The sequence below is a fragment of the Mastacembelus armatus genome, chromosome 10 (assembly GCF_900324485.2).
Source record: "Mastacembelus armatus chromosome 10, fMasArm1.2, whole genome shotgun sequence".
In the NCBI taxonomy this organism is placed as follows: domain Eukaryota; kingdom Metazoa; phylum Chordata; class Actinopteri; order Synbranchiformes; family Mastacembelidae; genus Mastacembelus; species Mastacembelus armatus.
In genome coordinates, this window is record NC_046642.1 from 672,919 (window position 1) to 695,072 (window position 22,154).

Consider the following 22,154-nt stretch of genomic DNA (forward strand, 5'->3'; position numbering starts at 1 on the left):
GTTTCTCTTAGGTGAGTTTCTAATCGGTGTTTAGATTCTGATTCCATCTGAAAAGTGAAAGTAAAAGAAACAGAACAACCGTATGGTCATAAATCAGTCGTTTCTGCCTGGGGAGCAGAAATTAAAGAAATAATTCAGTTCATTTCTGCATGTTTGCTTCAGTCATTTCCTTCTCTGCTGTTGTCTGTCATGTTTCTTCACATGTTGTGACACCAGTCGGTCGTATCGTGTCTGCCCCTCCCAGAAGAAGCAGCTTGCTGATCGGAGCAAGTTCGAATCACTGAACAAATTGACCTTCATCTGTTTTGACTTTAGATAAACGTCCCAGACGTTTCCGAGTCTCCTTGGTTCAATGGACCAAACTTAGAAACGAGTCTCAGTTTAGTTTTGTAGAAGTGCAACTTGAAAACTTGCTCGTTTGTCTCTTTCTCGTTTCCTTCCTGCCTTTGTTCAGTTTGTTCTTTCCTGGGATCTGTGCGAGCCTCTTGTTTTTCTAATCTCACGTTCGTCCCCGTGTCTGACTGCGTTAACACACAATTTGATCACAAAACAACAAGTAAAACGGAACCAATCTCTTCCGACTGAAGTGAGCCGACACAGTTTGGTACGAATTTCCACAGCGGCGTTTGAATGTTTTATTCATTTGTTACCTTTGATGGTTGTTTATTTTAGGTGTTGGAGCAGCGAAGTCAGATAAAAGTCAAGAATGACGTCTGAAACCAGTTGCAAAGCTCCATCAGTGTAGGGATGTGTGTGTGTTTGGGTGGGTTTTCATACACACACAGAAATTTGCTCATTTCTCCACACAAACCCATTTATTCACTCTGGATTAGTCACAGTTCATGCAGGAAGAAAGATAAAAATGCACAGAAATATAAATTTTCTGCCATCAAACACACACACGCACACGCACGCACACACACGCACGCACACACGCACACACACACACACACACACACACACACACACACACACACACACACACACACAGGGGTAGGGAACAGAACAGGTCGACCACTCCTTCAGATGTGCTGCAGCTTGTCCTCGTTCTCACCGCCGGCAGCTTTCTCACAGACAGCAGTGACTAACAGGTTTCTTGGTGGGTTTCCAGAGAAATGTATTGAAAACACAAAAGACAAGTCACAAAGCTGTTGATTCAGGAGATTAATTGTTAATGCTGATTAAAACATTGATCATTTTGATCTATAATAACCTGTGTGTGTATCTCCATCACCCTCCTAGAGTCCAACACCTGTTGATCAATTACTAGTTTTCAGAGCTAGATGAGTTTTTTTCTTTTTGGCCTGTCTGTAGCAGGTTTTCACAGAAAACGTGAGGAAACGTGAGAAAACAGCAGTGACAGGATGTTAAACCTTGACCTTTGACAGCAGTGCCATCTTTAGGCCACTTAAACTTTTACCACAGTACAGAATCCCTCTTCCCCTCAAGGCGTCTCAGAGATAAGACGCGTGTTTGTTGTCGCTTTGTTGGACTTAGAGAAGCTGACCATTATTCACGGCTCTCCCATTAGCCTGTATCTTCACACAGTGCCCGTCAGGCTTCAGCTGTGTGTGTAACACTGTCTGATTTATGTGCACGTGCACGTTTTACACTGGGTTGTGTTCCCTTAGTGATAATGTGAAGTAGGTTGTTTTAAGGCAAACTACACAGGGATGCAACAGACTTCACCAAAACTTGATACATCCCACAACCAGTCAGGCCATAATGTTCCTGTAGGTCTGAACTGGGGCATTAGAATATAATAAAACACCTTTAATCATGATCTCACATGTTTCTGTGACGTGCACGACGTGTTTGGGTGTTTTTAACAGGCGATCAGGTAAAGGCAAAGGCTGACCTGTGTGGTTTGTAACAGGAAGTAGTTTTTATTTCTCTGTTTTCTTCTTTTAAATAAAAATCAGACGCCTGAAGAGGCAGAATGTCCTGTGCTTCAACCAACAACGTGTCCCTGGACAAAATGTCTTGTAGTCCCTTGTGCTGTTCTGAACTCTGGGTCCAATAAACATCAGTGGTCTGGTGTTGCTGTGTGGCCTCATGTTGTCAGTCCACTCAGTTTAATCTCCATAGAACCAATGAGTGGAGCTGTTCTATTCTTAAGCTCTAGAGTCCCTCACGTTGTTGTTTTTGCGTGTTGTCTGTCACGTCACTTTTAATCAGGAACACACCCTGTGGAAACCCAGACGTTGTTTCGAGAACAGTGGTAGTTTCTTGGCTGATTAGCTTTTGGTCTCAGAGAGAGAGGATCCAGAAATCAGGCCCCAGCATGTGTCTTATTGCCAAGTATTTAGACTCTTTGTCTCTGTGGTGTGGTCCTGCAGGTATAAACTCCGAGGTGAAGTACTCCCTCCTGGAAGACGAAGGTGGTTACTTCTCTCTGGACGAGTTCTCGGGGATCCTGCGCCTGGAGCGACCTCTGACCCCTGACGCCCCCGAAAGGTTCAACTTGAAGGTGAAAGCCACGGACCGGGGACTGCCTCGTCACCTGTACTCTGTCGCCACGGTGACTGTGGATGTGGTCTCCCTGAACGACTACCGTCCCATCTTCTTGAGCTCAGAGTACACGGTCCAACTCCCAGAATCCTTAGCAGTGGGGACGGAGGTGCTGAACTTTGAACACCACATCAGAGATTATGCAGACCTGTTTCAGGTTGCCTTCGTCATCGTGTCCGGAAACGAGGATGGACCGTTCCAGCTGCACCACTTGGCAGGTGAGAACAGCTTTTCTCCATCATCTTCGATTATTAAATACATTTATTACTCTCAGAAAATATTAAATATATAAAACATCAATTGGCCTTTTTGACCCCTGAGATTTCCTACTGGTTTCATAAAGCTCTTATTAATGTTCTTCTTCTGGATGAGAAGCCTGTTGATACCTCCCTGACCGTGATGCCATTTAATGTTAAATTGCACTGAACGACAGAAATTAACCCTAAAATGATGAGTCGGCTGTCAAGCTGTTAAAACGCCGCAGAGACGTATTGAACTTTAGTTTGTCAAGAAAGTATTGCAGCACATGACTCCCTCTATAACTACAGTTTGTTGTTTTTGTCCAAGGAGCAAACAAACAAGACAAAACCTGTTTATTGTGCAGCTTATTGTGGCAGGTCGACACTATGAGCTGTTTCTCTGCTCTTGAAAGGCAGGACTCTAAGTAAATGGCTCTTTGGCACAAAACAGGGATCAGGATCTGGTCCTCTTAGCATTTGTGGCACAGGTTTGTTGTAATTAGTAATATTTTAATATTAAAATATTAAAAATGTTGGTATGTTTGCTGGAGTTAGAGAAGCAGGACTCTGACCCAGAGTTTTGATGTGCTCTGTCCCCTGTTGGATGAGAAAACCTGCAGAGTTTAGGGGTGAGCTGCATCCTGCCCTTTCAACCACCAATAAATCAATAAAGAGCAGCTGGTCAGGAGAGCTGCACTCATTGATTAATCTGCGCTGCATCGAGTTTCTGTGTTTGATCGGTTTAAAGGTTTGAAAAGCAGAGAGTGGAATCTCAAAGTGAACTCAGCAGCGAAGGAGCAAACAGGCTTTGGTAGGAAGCATTAATGCTGGGAGGTTGTTGAGATTCTCTGAGCACATGTTCTTCATGTTTATTTATGAGGCGGCTTCAACGAAAAGAACAAAATTAAGCAGTGGTAGTGAAATGGCTCGTGTGATGGTATGAATTACTAAACTGTGAGTCTGGTATGTGGTGAAATCAGTTCAGAATTGGAAATGAAGCGGCTGTTTGGTTCTGCTCAGAACCCAACCCCACACCCCTGGCTGTTAAAGTCTGCTGTAGGTTCTTTGGTCAGGTGCTAGTAGGTGGAGGAGAAGCTGGAGGAGATTGATGGTAACTTTAACATCTGGAACAGGAACATCTCCTGCTGCTCGCTCTCACGTAGCTACACATGTGGCTGTTAAAGCTGAGTTTGTTTCTGATTCTGAACTTCCAGTTTAAGTTAAACCCGCCTGAGCTGAGACAGCACCGGTGTGAAAACCCGAGGGACAGTAGCCAGAGTCATAAAGCAGGACCAGTTTAACCGGCCGACTAATACGCCCTCCTGCCTTAGAGCAATGCCAGGCTGTGAACTTTGTTCCAGAGCTTCCAAAGAAAGCTGAAGGTTATTCACTGAGACAGTAACTACACAGCTGACACACGGGAGTCTGGCTGGAGTCTTCCTTTGTTTCCACCTGTATCACCTGCTGAACAGGCTGCAGATCAACCCTCACAACCTTTTTATCCAGGCACGAGTGGAGGCACCTGGTTTACGATCGATACGTGAAGGTGATTCAACTGTTCACTGACCATCACGAGCACTATATGATTCTTTACCGTCCATGCGATGAAGAGAGACTGATTCACTGGCTTGTTCAGACCATTGTTGATAATTTCTGATTTGTGCTTTACAGAGAATGACTCAGATTTCAAAATAAATCATTGATGCTCTGCGTCATTCCTGAGCTTCTCCACCGAGGCCGTTAAAGACGTAATCCTAAATCTCCAGCTGGCCCGAGATCAGAAGGCGTTTTTCAAGCCCTTGACACACTACGGCCTGTTATATCTGACTGCAGGTGGCACATGGACAGGACGAATGTCAGTGAGTCATGGAGAAATATTAGACAGCCTGTGTGTTTCTGTGATTAAAGTGCTGTCAAGCAGGACAAAACCCACACGCCCGACATACATCGCATAAAAACAGTGACACTAACTCAGAAGCCTGGAATAAGCCTGGAATCCCCAACTCATCAATAATATTGTAAAAACAGTGTTATTGTCACCTTGTATGGGAAACCACAGGTGAACATGCACCTTCAGACAGAAAAGTGATCATTCAGAATCTTTCCATACACTGTGTGGCTCACTTCATGTTTTAGATGAGGAAAGTAGTTAATTATTCTAATTAAATCTTTATTATTAACAAACAGCATTTCCCATAATCCCTAGATGCTCACAGGCTGAGGTAAATCTATGAGTGAGATGCGGCGTTGCTGGTAATCGCAGACGTGTTTGTAATAACTGTAGCGATGACACCTGTTCCCTGTTTTCTCTCCATATATGGGAAATAAGCAGCAGGAACTAATCATCACGTCCATAAAATGGGATGAAACTGCTCATTGAGCTGATGTTTTCAGATTAACTACTAATACGTCATTGAACTTGCACTAACATTTGGGTGGACACGTGAAAAAGATGAATCCATTATTGAAACAGTTCATTAATCGATGAATTGTTGCAGGTGCAGATCTGAACACATTCATTTCCTCCCCAGTCGTCACATCGTGGCTCATTTGTTTACACTGATGTTTGTCCAGTACTTTTTTATTGAGCACATTTTGTCCTTTCTGGTTCATTCTTGGTATCATCACAAGTTATTCTTATTTTGTCTCATCAACATGACAAAACCCCTGAAGTTTAACTGACCAACACGTTTCTGAAGCTGTGATCAGTGTTTTTTGTGATACATGAGTTAATGAGTCAAATTACATGTTTGATGCTAGTGTTAAATAAGTTGAGGACGTCTGTGTGTGTGTGTGTGTGTGTGTGTGTGTGATGGTGAGGGTTAAACATTGTGTAATCTGTTAGTTGTGTGTGTCCAGGTGTGTGTCCGTGCAAATACACAACACTGCATGTTGATGAGGGTCCCTGCAGATGTACCAGACCAATTTGTATGTTTGTGAAACATAATCCAAACTGTTGAAACTTGGCTTTAAATTTCTGTTCTTACAAAGTCTTGAGTCTACAAAACTGGGTGTGTGTGTGTGTGTGTGTGTGTGTGTGTGTGTGTGTGTGCGTGCACCTGTGGGAAACAGTAATTTACTGTAAGTTGGCAGTGATAAATCACCCTCACCCAGGTTGTTCTTGCAGACGAGCCGCGTCACGCTGTGTGCAATGGGCTCAAACTGCTTGGAGAAAAACAGCAAACACAGATACGAACCAGTGCTGACAGGAAGCTGCTGGCTGAGCTCCAGGCGGCCGAGCAGGAGCCGCTCTACACAAACCGTATCGCGGCTTATATTGAAGACACGACGTGCAGGATTTTAACGGCTATAAGTCACTGTCGCAGTAAATCTCAGACATTAGCATAATCGCCTGCAGAAACGGCCGTGACAGAGAGAAATGGCAGCTCTTTACATGTTGCTAATGGGCTAAAGCAGCTTTGTTTTGATGGAACAAAAGGAAACTTTGCAGCGGCAGGTGTTGGAAAGAGTTAAAGTCTGATTAGACATCAGGGCCAAGAGTTTTCAAGAAAACAATTATATTTTGTGGAGTTGGCAACTTTGCATTAGCATAAGCAATTTAATTGTTTTTCATTATTATCTTTAAACCAAAGAGACAACAACATAAGATTAATAGACCAGTGAAGCACAAAATAACAGAGTCTGGATCCTGTAGCTGTTTAGACTCTTAAACACAAAGATTTAGGTTTTGGGTTTGAAATTCAAGGCCTGAAAATGTTGGGAATTTTAAGGCATCATGAAATATTCAACCTGTTAAAGTTGATCAGGCTTCAGATACACACACAGGACACCTTAGGATAAATGTTCGTTTTTCATGAGGATTAAAGTTTCTCTCAACCCGAGCAGCTTAAAGTGAGTCAGATGTGACTGAAACGTGATGTGAGTCTGTCGGTGGCCTTGAACGAGCCACTCGACCTCTGGTTAATGTCGAATCACACACTGAATGAGTGAGATACGCTGATAGATGAATAATCAACAGTGGTCGGTTCAGGCTGACTCAGGCTGGACTCCAAACCAGTGAAGTGGGATGTGACTTGTCGAGACTGGGAGGAGTTTTGTTTTTGTTGGTGTCGTTTTGTTTTCATGAAGCTAAACCGTATGTTCTGATTTGGTTTGTTGATTGTCGACGGAGTCCGTCCCTGAGCGCTGGTCTCTCTTCCTTTCTCAAAGCACAAGACCACAGTTATTCTGTGTTTTCTTATTGTTAACGAATCCTCCCAGAAAGACTCAAACCAACAGTAGGTTAGTTCCTGTGACTCCATAACCCACAGGCTCCATGTCACAGGTGTGTAGTTGCATATGTGAAAAGGCCCAGTGATGTAGGACTGAGGCAGTGAAAACACCAGTGTGTATGATCACGGTGATGAAGAAACAGCTCCTGCCTGATGTTTTTAACAGACAACACTGACGACTGTGGACTATCCTCTTATATCGCTGCAGTAAAGTGACTTAACATGTGGCTGACATGAACACAGCTGTGAAGGGATTTTATAGTTCATGAAAGGTTAAACTGTCACATGATACCACACACACACACACACAGGTGTGTTTGATATTATCACCCAAAGCACCCTGCTTGCACCATAAGAACATCCATTTTAAACAGTGATTGCGTCAGTCGCACTACGTTAAATGCCTTCTCAGTTCAGCTTTCAAACAAAGCAGCATTTGGGGCTGATGACTGTTCAGAGGTTCAGCTGGAAGCAGGAACAAGGTCACTGTGAATGACTGAGTTTGCTGTAGTTTACTGGTTTGGTTTGATGTGACTGTCGATGCAGTTAATCCATGAAAACACATCTTTAACCCCAACACTGGGTCTCTGTAGTCTGGATCACGCTGCAGTGCTGGAAATGTGCACCTTGTATTATCAGTGTGTGACCCAGCAGCATGTAAATGTTTTACCAAAACCAGTATGTTGACAAACCATTGCTACAGGATGAATTGATTACTGAGCCAATCAGTGTAAAGATTTATCAGCGGTGACTCACGTTCAGCACCTGCTCAGCCTGTGATGTTTTAATGTGTCGACGACAAACAAAGCTCTGAGAGGTGGAAAAGATCCTCCAGTCCAACCAGGCTGGATTCTCCCTGTTGATTCTTATGCAGAGTCAGTTACTTTTCCTGAATTAGTTTTGACTGACGAGTCAAATCCAAACTGCATCATCTTTTCTGCATGAATAATTGAGTCTTTTCTCCGTGCTCTTGCAGGTGTTCTGACCCTGGATGCACCACTGGATTATGAGGTTTCCCAGGTGTACTACCTAACGGTGGAGGGACGCCGCACCCTGTCCTCCCTCAGTGACATCACCACGATTATCATCAACGTGACGGACGTGAACGACAACTCGCCGGTGTTCGGACAAGGCGACTACAGGGCTGAGATCTCGGAGGATCTGCTGCCTGGGAGTCTGGTGATGAAGGTAGAGACCAAGGCACATATGTATGTAGCTCTCAGAAGGTGTGTGCGCTCTAGCATCAGTAATCTTTAATTGGATCAGTGCATTGAATTGGACTTTAAGTTGAAGTGTTTCAAGGTTCAGTTCGGTTTCATTATCTGCACAACATTGTGTTGTGCTTTCAAACACACAAACACGTATGTTTTTTCTCACTCATGGGGACTTTACATTGACCTGGATTCATGTCCTTTAGGCCCTAACCTTAACCAGAACCACTGTTTGATTGAACCCATCTTCTATATGAGCTGATCTGGCAGCACGTATGAAAACATCCACAGCAGAGATAACTCAGCTCAGTGACTCGCCGATGGTCCAACCACCATGATGAGTTTCTTATCGTGTGGTTTCACATTCGACATTTGACTTGTCGTCTGTTCCCATCTCCCTGTTTTCACAGTTTATCTGCAACAAGCTACTGTTTGAAATGTTTATTGTTACAAGCTCAGAACCAGGTTTTATTGTAAGAAATCAGTCACTTCTGTCGTTGAGCCCAAAACTCTTTTAACAAATGAAGCGATCTGCTATTGAGGACCATTAAATATTTCCTGTTTACATTTCTAGAAGGACAGTAAATGCCAGATAGTCATGACAGACAGAAGGTGAAAAATGACCAGTCAAGTTAAACAAAAAACTCAAGCTATTGCAAAATTGATGAATATTGTTTCTTTATGTGTCTGTTAAAGGAAAAGTCAAGCTAATTTTATTTTACATTAAATCAAAGGCTAAAACAATTAAAGCCACAGGTGAAAAGTAGAAATGTTACAGCTGAAACAAGCTGAAAAATAAAGGTGACATGGTGGTGACAATAAGAAAAACAGTAGTCAGCTCATGTTTTTATCAATCTGGTGACAAACTAACAAACACACTAACAGTCAGTCCAGCACTGGCTGTAAATGCTGTCAGGCAGGAAACGTCCTTCAGCTCAAGCATCTGCTTTCAACCGCTTGAACGAGAAGATCCTGTTGTTCTCCAGCGTCAGGTGCTGAGCGCGACCTTTGGCCTTGTGATTATGAGGCTTTGTTGTTGCTCTGCTGTCACTACAGTGGATCTTTGTCCGACAGGAGAAAAGATGATCACCCCCACTACCTTTGTTTACCTCCAGGTAACAGCCACCGATGAGGACGGTCCAGTCAACAATCTGCTGAGATACTCCATAGTGAGCGGAGACCCTCTGCAGCAGTTCTCCATTCACCCTCGCAGCGGAGAGATCACTGTGCGCACAGCTCTGGACAGAGAGGAGGTCAGTGTGTCCAATAAGCAACAAGACAAAACAATAAAGTTTCTATTTTTCACTTTAGCAAATAAAGGTTCATTAAATATTAGGCAAAGGCAGAAAAATAATAAGTAATAAAATAAGTTTAATTTCTGTCCCTGTGCAGATTCCTCATTACTCTCTGACGGTGCAGGCAGCGGACGAAGGCAACCCTCCTCTGTCGTCTGCCGCTCTCATCACCATCACTGTCGCCGATGTGAACGACAACCCGCCCGTCTTCTCGGAGGTCAACCGCAGCCTGCTGCTGCAGGTATGGCAGCCTGAGCACCTGCAGAACTCAACGACCAGTTTTATTTCACATCCCATAGATACTTCACCTCACTGTCAGATACTTTGCTAATAAGCTCATTTGTCTTTAGTTGCTGCCACTTGAAGTGTCACACAGGGTCACACAGTGATGCTGAGCACTGTGATCCTGGATTTGATGTTTTCCATCTGTGCAGTACATAAAACACGTGGTCTCATCCCATTGGAGTTTATTCCATCAGTCACCCATCCATCCCTCGTACGTCCGTGTTTAGCCTTTACCGCTGTTATTCATGGAGCAGCTATAGAAGATCCCTGGCACCTGCCTGCAGCAGAATGACATGCTGATCTCACACAAACTAATGCACCCACAGAAAGTCAACAAGTGAAATGTTAAAAAGAAGAAAATGCCCTGGAAGGATTAGTCTGCTCCTCAGCTCCTGTTAATAAGCTCCAGTGTCCCGGGGCCAGAGGCAGCAGCTGCATTCAAGTGTGAAACTTGACATCTCCATGGAAAACATCGGTTTGAGGCTCTGACATGAATATTAGCAGAAGACGCAGCTTCTCACAAAAAGCCAGTTTGGTTCATGTGTTTACATTGAGAACCTGCAGGTCATCCTCAGGTGAACCTGCTCCTATGGCAGACAAACTAATGATAATTAAAGAGAAATCGCCAAAGATCAGTGGTTCTTTGTTGATCTGTAGCATTATCAGCGTCTTTCCCTCCTTCTCTCACACGCTTCAGTGAAAATATGCTGACGTATGTGCTGCTCCATCACTGCTGCGGCGCCAGGGCTCATTAAAACTGCTGAGAAGTGAAACTTTTCAGAGACGAAACCAGAGCAGGTTTCTGAACTTTGTGGGGGATCAAAGCAACAGGAAGATCAACTGTCAGGGTTGGTTGTGTTGCTGGCACGACGTTGAGTGGCAGCTTTTCACCTTAAACCTCTAATTACACGTCCAAGTCTGCTGGTGTGGAAACACTTTAACAGGCCATTTATCTGCATGCGTCGATGTGACGTCACTGCCCACACGCCTGCATGTGCGTATTTCAACGTGTTCATGCCTCTGGCAGTTTATTTCTTCTCTGCCAGCTCTCCATCGCTGTACCTGCTGCAGCTCTGCCAGCTCAGAAACTCCCATCCAGTCACAGATGAGCTTGTTGTGGAGCCAAAGCCTTGACAGTGTGTGGTGACGAGTCCCAGCTCTGTGACATCCCATCTGCCGGTGCCTCCAGAGCCAGCTCGGCCGGATCAAGACATCTCTGGTTGCATTAAGCAGATGGATGTTGGCGAAACGGGAAAAAGCTGTTGTCATGTTTTCGCAGGTGTTACAGGTTGTTGGTGAATTGAAGTGTTCCCCTAAAAGCAGCAGGTGGGCAGCTAATCTGATGTGTTTCTGAAAGTCCTCGGGACACAGCGGCGCTGTAGCACGGTGATGACTCACATTGGTACTGTGTGGACGGACTGAAGTTTCCCTTCACACACATTTCACAGGATCAGATGTTTCTGCTGAGAAGGAGAATTAGAAGGTGACTCTGATGTTGAGACACTGCAGGTCAAACCATGTGTGACCATCACAGTGAGACATGGGATGATGAAGTGAACTGGTTCTGATTGTGAGGAACATGAGGAATATTATTAATAATTAATTACAATTAATCCAGACACGAGGCCAGAGAAACTCCCGGTCGTTCCTCCTCCTCTGAGTCTTTGCTGGAGCAGGACTGAGTTTTGTGATGCATGTTCTAATTGAAATTTGAAAGACCACACTGGATGTTTTAGCCCATTAACTCCGACTTTACTGCTGCCTATCTGCCAGAGCCAGCTGTATGTGTTTCAGATTGATAACCTATATTCTATTTCTGTTAATAGGTAATCCATCACGCTGAACAGTTTAGGCTCTTACTTTTTTATTTATTTATTTATTTAGTTTCCTCTGGTACTGAAGTTATGAGCAGGCTCCATCTTCTAAAACCTTTCTCGGTGACATTTAGTGTAGAGTCAGCAGGCATAAAGAAATGAGGAGGAAAGTCACAAAAAGTGATCCCTGATGGTGAATTACTGAATGGACAGCAAGAAGACAGATGGTTGAATTGATTGATTGATTGATTGATTGATTGAGAAGCTGAATTTTAAAACCTTCTCTCGTTGCAGGAGGGCGAGTCTGTCGGCAGCAGCATCCTCCAGCTCGTGGTGACGGACAAAGACACGCCGAGGAACGGTCCACCTTTCTCCTTCCACATTGTCAGCGGCAACGAGGATCGCCGTTTCCACGTGGACCAGGGAGGCCTGCTGTCGCTCTCTGCTCCACTCAGGAAGAAGGTCAAACCCCAACATCAGCTCAAGATCCAGGTCAGGATGCTGCAAAACACCTGAGTTTGAACTTGAAACTGTCCTGACCAGCTGTGGTCTCAGCTGTCAAACCTCCTTATTTCCTCCTCTAAAATAAATAAAGGTTGTTATGAGGTGACATAACAATGAGGCTGTTTAAGACGATGAACTGCAAGTGTTTTTAATACAGTGGCGTTTACATATGAAAGGGTTCGGGTTAGATATGTCTATTATGTTACAGACATATTAGTGGATTTAACAGACAAGTGTAATGATTAATAATTAATAACTGCTCCTTTCAGGTGACAGACAGCGGCCACCCTCCGCTCTCCTCCATCTGTGTGGTCAACATCAACGTCACTGAGCAGAGTAAGTACCCTCCATCCGTTGTGCCTTTGGAGGTCTTCATCACCACCTCAGGAGGCCTGTTTGCCAACCGGGTCATCGGCAAACTCCACGCCTCAGACCAGGACCTGCAGGACGTCCTGACCTACAAGCTGGTGTCAGAGAACCCAGATGGTGGAAGGTTCTCCGTCGACATGGCGGATGGGAAGATCTGGGCTGATGAAAACCTGCAGGACGGCTCGTACTCGCTCAATGTCAGCGTGACTGATGGGAAGTTCAGCGTCTGGACCGGGGTCAAAGTTCATGTGTGGGTGCCAGACCAGAGAGCGCTGGACTCTGGCCTGACGCTGCAGCTGGTCGGGATCTCGCCGGAGGAGTTTCTGGGCGATCACTGGAGAGGCCTCCAGCGCAGCCTGGGACAAGCTCTGGGTTTGCCCAGACAAGAGCTTCACCTGGTCAGCCTGCAGGAGCAACGAGACGCCCAGGTGCTGGACGCTCTGCTCATCTGGAGGCCTCAGAACCGAGCTGTCCAGTCCCTGCCTACCAGCAGACTCGCAGGTGATCAGACGTAGTTATTAAGGATTTAAATTAGCTGCTACAGTGAAGGTCATAACTCACCATAGTTCATCTCATTCTGACAAGATTAATGTCTTAGCATGGCACAAAATGGAAAAACATGATTTTAAGTTTTAGAAACTGGATTCATATCAGCTTTTCTGAATCAAACCATAAAATTAACAAAAAAATCCTCTTGCTGCAATAAATTGTTAGTAATTAGCTTTTAATGGCAACTTCATGCCAAAGACAGGCTGAAACACAGAGATCAGGTAGATTTGTTCCATAGGATATGACAGAAAAGATGCTGGCAGTCATTCAGTGGGACACATCAAACATCAGGTAATAGTCTCTTTGAACAACTGAAAGTGTTGAACTCTTGGATGCAGGTATTATATCCGACATCGAGGACTCTCTGGGCCTGAGAATCCTGAGGATGAGCCACGACGGATGTCTGGGCACTGGCTGTCCGCCACGGGGCTGCAGGAACGCAGTCCGGCTGATGGGAGAGAGACTGAGCCATTTCAGCACCGCCAGAGCCGGTTACATCACCCCCCAACACACCTGGGAGAGTGTGTGCCCCTGTAACGGTACGTCTGTGTGTGTGTGTGTGTACCTGAGCTTCAGAGAGGGATTAATGATTAATGTGTGTGTATGTGGATCTTGATGTGCGAGCGTGTGAACCAGAGAGGAAGCAGCAGACGACAGTTTTGATCCAGTCCAAACCTGCAGAGCCTGAACAAATAAAAGAGTCGTGTTCGGTCCAGCCAGGTACTTTCAGGCAGCTGTCTCTGCTCTCGTCACACAGCAGACACACACACACACACACACTGACTGTGGAAAGTTTAAGCTAATTCAACTGGGAATATGTTTCTCCAAAGATTTCATCATTTCCAAGGGAGGAGCTGAGGATATATCAGCTGTATCCCATTGTTCTTTTTGTGACAGTGAATAAATCATAAGCTCAGCTTTTCTGTCAGCATGAGCCCATGTTTTTAAAAAGGACCGACTCTTCATATGTTTTAAATCTCAGCCAGTCAAAACAGGACAGTCTGATGACTGTTTGATTGAATCTGAAATAGAAAAACCTTTCAGTCCATCACCTGTTGGCAGTAACGAGGGACAGAAAATGAAGTGCAGACACATTTGATAATCAGTTCAGTCACTTATTGCACAGAGGATTCTCCGTTTTATATGGGCGTCATTTAAATACTGTTGGATTGTGTCACTTCAGTTCCTTCCAGTTTACAGGCTCGACTTTTATCCAGAGAATTGAAAAAATGACCAGTGTGACAGTGTAAATGAGACAAATGTGGTTATGTCACTGCACAAACCACTTTTCAGTCATAAAAGTCTGACTGATGAAGTTGTGCTCTGGATTTGTCAGGACATTTTTATTTCTGATGTCGATGTGGGACTTTTTGGTTTTAGTCTTGGTGTTTTACCTCTGGTTGTTTGTTTACTGACACTGACACTGGTGATTGCCCAGTACAACCACTGTTCTGTACTGGTGAGCACACAATCATTACAAACATGGGCATCAATGGATTCAGATCCCACTTCAGGAAAAGGTCTTTTTTCCAAGAAAGAGAGAGAAAGCTGTTTTTTTTTTTTTTTTCTACCAGCAGACTTCAGGAACATGCTGTTACTGAACCTTAGCAGAGGCAGCATCAACGTTTCATCTCTGAATCTAAAAACAGGAGAGAGTCTTGTCTGCACGCTGCACGTCCCTTATTGCTGTTGAGATTGATCATCGATCTCTCCGCTCATGAATTCACTCATCTGTCATTCAGTCCTTCCTCTGTTTCCACTGTGGATGCTTCAGCTTCAGCTTCAGCTTTGGGCGATTTTGCACAGTTAAGAAAACCAAACACAGATTTAATATTTTCTTTGCAGCCTGTCAGTCAGACTCAAGATCACACTGTACATTTAGTTTGCAGCTCGGCTGTTTGACTGTGCTGTTTTGTGGCCTTGACTTGTTGTGAAAAAGGTTCATGTGGTTGGATTTATTCAGGAGGAATCTGGTGCCCTCAAAAGCTCAATGAAGTTTCTTATTTGTTAAAGAGCTTTGGCTGCACAGTCCTTAGGATTGAGGCTTGAATAGCTGACTGTGCTGACTAGATGACTGTGATTTGTTTCCAGTGCAAATTAATAATGAAACCTAAAAGTTTTCTAAAAGATGTAAATAAATAACCAAACAACATTACACTATATTTTGGATTCATCTAACAGGTAAGACAGGGAAGGCTGCCACAGCTCAGGAGTCCTCTGACTTTGGATTTTAGTCTGGATTTAAGTCACGAGTGTTTTATTTGATCCATGTGACATGAGAGTTGTGTTTCTACACACTCCCAGAGGTGTGTTTGCTCACGGTCAGGTGTGTTTGTGCTTCTCAGAGTCGGCTGTGAAGTTTGACGGTAAATCCTACCTGAAGTACCTTCACAGGATGGATGAGGACAACCAGGATTTCAAGCTGTCACTGAGGTTCAGGACTTTCCAGTCACAGGGCCTGATCGTGTCCACCAACAGCACCAAGGACTGGGGAGCGTTGCAGGTATTTACGTCCCTGGAGCTGATTTAAAAAGCTCAGGAAACAGGATTATTTTTGAAGCATTTATGATAAAAATAAATGCAATAAAACACATTTTCAATAAAAGGAAATGAAATCTCCAGTTCAGCCAGGAGGATAAGATGTGAGCAGTGAAGCATTAAACGCCACAGCAGATGTAACACATCCATGTAGGCGGTTTATTCTCAGCACAACGTTCCTGCTCTTAAACTGGACCGAGTCGGAGCTAGTTCTGCTCAGGTGATTGTCTGCAGGTTGGAAATGTCACAGCAGCTCAGGGGGATAAAGGGACAAAGACATAATTCAATTCTAACATAAGGAATAGCAACAATCCTGATTTTCATTTGTTTGTAGTGTAAATGTTTGTGGTGTTCTCCCCTGAGCTGACACTTCATTTATTCTGAGTGTTGCTGCTGTGGAGATTAAATCACTTCCTAATTTGCAGATGCTGAAAGTGTCATGTAGTTTGACACTAACTCACTATCACAATGACTGAATCCCAGAGCTGCTGATTTAATCTGCATAAGTTCTTTTTATTCCAACATGTTTCCAGCTCAGACTCACCAACATGACGGATGCCCTGCTGACTGACACCATCTAAAACGAGAGTTTTATTTGCTGCTTTGTGCCAGCAGTCATGTTATCTGTGCAGGATTTGTGTTTCTGAAATAGCTGCTCGTTCATTCATCTGTTTGTCCTTTCCTGTGCAAACACAGATGCCAGAATAGCTGCGTATCTGTCTGCACCACGCCGTCAGCATCAGACTGCACCTGTTGGCACCCTGAGCTCGGCAAATATAATCAACCGGATTGAAATTTGTTGTGTTGTGGCAGTGCCAGTGACATTTCAGACAATAGCTTCTAATATAATCTGCACTGACAAGAAGAGCCGGTTACAGTGGGAGCTTTTTTGTTTTGTTTTGTTTTTTGCTGTTTCTTGTCAAGTCCTGCCCACGATTGAAACACATCAGTGTCCCATCACTGTGTCCGTGTGGCCGGTTGTTTCATGAGTGTGTGTGTTTGCTAAATGCCTGTTTGGATGTGAAAGGTGGCACTCACTTAAAATTCCACACTGTACGAGCCAGTGATACAGCCCTGGTTTATTATTCCCCGCTTTTCCAGCGTGGTCAGCTCATCGCTGCCCTTTTTACTCGAGTGTGACAGCTACTGGCTCTGAGCACAGCACGTGAGCTGCATGTTGCCCTTTTCCTTCAAAACACATGCCCAGGGAACCTGCAAGACTTCTGCAGGAGCCCTAATGGAAAAACCATCTGCCTTGAAGGTTTGACATGTTTTTTTTTGGAACTGTCGAGGGAACGGAAGCTCCATCTTGGTGCTACAATACAAGCACGTGCAAGAAGAGGTTGCTGCCTGATTTGCTGTGAGCTTCAAAAGGCATTTCTAACCATGGTCATCTGGGAGGCCCCCGCCTGCTTGTTGTGATGACTTCAGATAAACCTCCTGGAGGAGCTTCCCAAGTTTGTTCCCATTGGGACATAAGCAGCAGCATCTCAGTGGCTTTTTTCAAAAACCTGTCCAGGGTGTTTAAGTGGAGATGAAATAGCAGTAATGTGCAGTAAGCATTGGAATTATACTTCATTAACAAATGAAAGAAAATTCAGTTTTGTGTTGACATTAAAGGTAATATTAAGTCAACATGGCTGACTTGCAAACATCAGCACAATTAGCAAACTATGGCTAATGCGGCATCACATGTCGGCCACAGGCTGCTCTGATTTCTAGAAATTGGCATCAGAAAAACCAGCCGGCCGACCTCTAGTTAACACCTATTTGCTGCTGCTAATTCTCTTTATTTCTGCATGTTGTCACCTTTGAAATGGAAATTGTAGCTGCTCGGACAAAAAGCTGCTGTGCAGGAGAAGGTGACTTGTCAGTGAAAGGAAACTGTCATCTGATGAGAAGTGACGGCTCAGGCCTGACGTCAGAGACTCGACGATGAACAAAGATGGATTCACTGGGCCAACACTCATCCTTCATACTCAGCAGTGATTTCAAGTCATTTAAGGCTTTTATCTCAGGAGGAAGGAGTTTGGTGTCTTGGTCAGAGACACATCATTAGGAGTAAAACAATAAAACCTGTGACCTTTAACTCACAGCCAGTCTGTACCGACCAGGACTATGGATGTGAGTCCACCACTTCTCATCATTTCTATCATCTCAGGTCACCAGGCAGATCTTCTGACTCTCTATATTATACGACACTGCCTGGTTTCATACATACATTTGATTTATTGGCCCTGTCCAGCCATAACACTGCCTTCATGCGCTGAAGCAAAGCCCCATTTCCACATGATGATGGTGATGATGGTGATGATGATGATGATGTGAACCATGAGCTGATCACAGCTGAGGTTTATCAGCACATGTCGTTTCACCTCCACCTCCTCTTTCTCATCAGTGACTGCAGATACTGATGCACATCAGTGACTGGGACTGGATCATGGTAATTCTTTGGATTTACAGGATTAGGAATCTTGATTGTTTCTGGCATATAGTACCCTGGATTGGACTCGTAAAACTCTGATGCTCCAGGGTCCAGCATAAATCACAACAGCAGTCGCGTGAGGTCATGTAAGAAACGTGAACAGACCTGTGACAGGTGGATGTCACAGTTTTCACTTGTTCCTCTGCCAAGTCAGAGCCAGAGCAGGACTCATCTCCCTCACCTTCCCCCCTTGATCCTGTGGAGACGTTTGCACGGCCGTCTCTCTAAAATGAACGGGTCCAGTTGCCTGTTTCATTCACCAGCATTCCTGTTCCTGTATATTTTTGTGGTCCCAGCTGCAGGGAGTCAAACAGAAACCTCTGGCAGGGGCATAAAAAGGACCAGCAGGGCCCAAGAGAAGGACCTGAACACTGAGCAGCCGGTTCATGAGTGAATAAGCAGGGAAACGAAGGACGAGAACCCCAGTGCCCTGCGGCAGTTAAAGAAGCAGGAGCCAAGCAGATTAGTATCAATAATGCATCAAAGATTTTGGAGTCCAGTGGATGATGCTTTGCAAACACACTCTAACTGTAGATTTAGTGGGAGAAGGCCTCCATTACATACAGAAAACAAACTGATAAAAAGAAGGTGGGAAAGCTGCAGAAAAGCTTAATGCAGCTGTTCAAAAATGACTGTGTTTTACGTCTGTTTGGCAGAAACACTTTAACAGCAAAACTACATATTAAAATTATGTCATTAACCAACAGGTTTCCTGAGCTGCAAGCCACTAAATCACCAAATGTAATAATCCCAACAAATATTGGACCATGACTTATTACATGAAGCTAATAGACTGCAGCTAGTACTGTGTTATATTTATATAAAAGTGTCAGAGGTTAAACATTTTGATCTTCTATCACTGTAGAGGTTCGTCTGATAAACCTACTGACTATAAAACTGAAGAAGGTGATAAAACAGATTTGACTCTTAGCTTTTAGTTTAAACTGGATACAAGAAGCAGCCGATCAGTGTGAGCTGATTTCTAAAGTGAAAGTTCAAACTTACACCTTGAAACAGTGTTTGAGTCTGTGGCCTCTGACTGCGACAATCCTGAGCCAGAAAAACAACTTCACATTCAATTGTAACACAACAGCTCCTCGTCCTTAGCCCCCCTGACCTCCCATTATCCTACAAACTGCTTGATAAGGAAAACTAATCACACTAATCTTGAGCTTCTTTGGAGCTGATAAGAGCTGGAGCTTATCTGAGGGTTTAGGCTCATTAAGCTAATATGTGAATGGGACTTGTTACATCTACTCAATAAAAGGTAAAGGTTTAATAATAGTATCTGTTGTGTATCATTACCTGTTGACTGACTCGCTGTCACGTTGCATCCTCAGCTGAGCGGTGGAGAGCTGCAGCTCAGGTACAGCTGTGGAAACACCTCCCCTGGTTCCTTGCTCCTCACATCTCATCCTGTATCTGATGGCAAGTGGCACACAGTCCTGCTGGAGGTTAACACCACCGCCTTAAGACTGACCCTGGACCAGCGTCCGCCCGTCTCAGCCGCCCTGACCGAGCCGTGCCGGATGATGCGCTCCCACGGTGCTTTGCTCTTCGCCGCTGTCCCTCAAGACTCTGCTCCAGAGGGCGCTAGGAACCTCCACAATTTCACCGGCTGCATGGAGGGCCTGGAGCTCAACGGGGAGCCAATCGCAGTGGGTGACACGGCAGAGTGGTCCAGGCCCGGGAGCAGGAGGGTGTTTGGGGTGTACCGGTGCTGCAGCCGGGTTGGAGCCTGCGACAACAACCCCTGTCTGAACAGTGGGGTCTGTGAGGAGGAGGCTGCCGGAGGTGAGTGCACAAAGAATAAAATGTGACTGTTTGACATTTGGTTTGTTCAAAAGCATCTGTGAGCCACAACAAATGCACCGGTTCCTCAAACCTCTGTCAGAAGTGTTATTATTATTATTATGAAATGGAGGCCAGAGCAATAATCTTTCCAAAATTCTCAGCTAAGTCAGTGATCAGATTCTTTTTGTCACAACTGGTAGAAGGAAGTATTAGACTTTCCTAGTACTACATATGTTCAAACCCTCAGTCGGAGACAAACCACAGTACTGCCATGGAAGATTCATTTGGCCTTTTCCATATTTTGGGCCGTCGTCACTTTTGCTTATTACCGACTGGCCGAATGCATCAGTTGTTGACAAACCCCAACAGGCTGGTGTCAGGGAGACGTCCAGTGTCCTGTTTATTTGCTTTATGCATCACAAAAGATGATGTATGGCAGCTTGACGTATCCTTTACCTCAAATAGCAGCTGATAAACACAGCTGCTGTTTTGCAGATAAAACATGTGGGGCTTTAAAATAATATTATTCTCAGGAGTCTGTGAGGCAGCAGCAGATATGCACGAATGTGAATATAAACCAAACATAAAGCTGGAAGAGATACACATCAGTGTAAACAAAGCTGCTATCAAAGCCTGCTGCCTGTCGGTATTCCTTCTCTGCAGGTTTACCTGTTAGGTCACTGAACTGTGTCACTTAGTATTCTCCTTCAGTACGATGTGGAAATGCACTGTGGCTCAGTGGACACGGGACAGAAGTTTCCAGGACTGTATTCATCGTCAAATCACATTTCAGATTTGCCTCCAGTGCAATTCTGGGGGGTGATGCAGAAAATCAAATGAATATTATTTCCCACAGGAACCGTCCAGGACAGAGAAACATGATCAGGCTGAAGAAACAACTGGTCTTTTTTAAGGCAGAATTTAAAGTTGCACTTTTTCACTGAGGCTTCACTTTAGTTTCTGAGACAGTGAGAAGTGACATGAAGTGAAGGCTGATGAAATTGGAGATGTTAACTCGTTTTCCTCTTCCTCTGATACTAGTTTGATGCGTTAGAAAGGTCACGTCAGGTAGACGGAGAAACACAACATGATCAGAGCTCTAAAGTCCACACGTTAGAGCTCACGCAGTTTGTTCAAGTGTGTAGCAGTGGACAAGCAGGAACACGGGTTCTGTTGTTTATTTGAGTCGACTTGGAATTAAACATCTTTGTGGTTTTAGCTTCTATTTACTAAACAACCAGAGTCACTTTCACTTTTTCAGTGTTACTTTTCTTACATTTTCCATTTTTAAAAAAAATCTTATGTTCCCTCCTCAGATAACAGCCTGTGTGCTTTTTGTGCTGCATTCTGTTCTGTTTCCATAGGGAGGAGAAAAGGGGGAAAACAGCTGTGAAAAGCTGTTTTCCCCCTTTAAATATCAAACCCACTCACCTGTTCTCTGGCCTGATCAGGTTGACCTTTGCTTTGATTATTTACTGCCTGTGTGGAGACTGGCTTTGATCAGTTGTTCTTGTCTCAGAGGTCTGGGTGCGTTTTGTTTCCATTGCAGAGCCGCGCTGCAGGTGCACAGGACTTTTCCACGGCGCCCGCTGCGAACTGGCCGACAACCCGTGCGCCTCTCAGCCGTGCGCCCAGGGCAGGGTGTGTGTACCCAAGGCTCAGGGCTACATCTGCAACTGCTCAGCGGCCAGTGACGCTTGGTAAACACTAATGTGTTTATGTTCACACAACAGTCTCTCTAGTGCTTCCTTTAAGACCTGATGACGCTGTACAACAGTGATTTGTTTTACTGCACAGTACTGAAAAACACACAAACTGTGTACAAATCCAAAATAGCAGCTGTCAACATCCTCAGCCTCAGTGTTAATGATAATGATCCAAAGAAGCTTTCAGCAGAATATTAGTCAATAATTGATATGTGATTAATCATTGAGGCTGAATGAAGTGATTTTTGGAATAAGCTGAAACTCTACATGGACATGTAACATTAACCAGCTGTTATTGCAGCTGAATCAGTTCATGGTTTCACTGACTAATCAGTTGACAGAACATGAATCAGCAGCAATTTATCCCATAATCTTTTTCCTGTGAACAAAGACTAGAATTCACAGTAAACATATGAATATTTGATGGTTTTCTAAGTTTTCCATGAAGACACTCGATAGTGTTGTGTTGACTGTTAGCCAAACAAAACAGGAACTAGTGATGATTGTTTGTCACTGTTTATGGCAGTGAAGATAATTACCTGCAGCTGTACCTTTCCCACACGGCCTGTGGTCAGACAGACTTCATCATCTTAATTAGATACAGACAGATAACGTCATGATT

General features: G+C 44.3%; 1 protein-coding gene across 1 annotated transcript in view; it reads left to right on the plus strand.

The window, feature by feature from the left end:
- The window catches only part of fat2 (FAT atypical cadherin 2), a 69,754-nt gene that overhangs the window by 37,914 nt on the left and 9,686 nt on the right, over window positions 1-22,154 (plus strand). Inside the window, exons 16-25 of the mRNA XM_026331163.1 lie at window positions 2,340-2,729; window positions 7,959-8,170; window positions 9,309-9,446; window positions 9,586-9,729; window positions 11,882-12,079; window positions 12,361-12,961; window positions 13,348-13,548; window positions 15,355-15,512; window positions 19,373-19,826; window positions 21,376-21,526. Of these exons, the coding sequence (XP_026186948.1) occupies window positions 2,340-2,729; window positions 7,959-8,170; window positions 9,309-9,446; window positions 9,586-9,729; window positions 11,882-12,079; window positions 12,361-12,961; window positions 13,348-13,548; window positions 15,355-15,512; window positions 19,373-19,826; window positions 21,376-21,526 (2,647 nt within the window). The remainder of the gene's footprint in view (window positions 1-2,339; window positions 2,730-7,958; window positions 8,171-9,308; window positions 9,447-9,585; window positions 9,730-11,881; window positions 12,080-12,360; window positions 12,962-13,347; window positions 13,549-15,354; window positions 15,513-19,372; window positions 19,827-21,375; window positions 21,527-22,154) is intronic.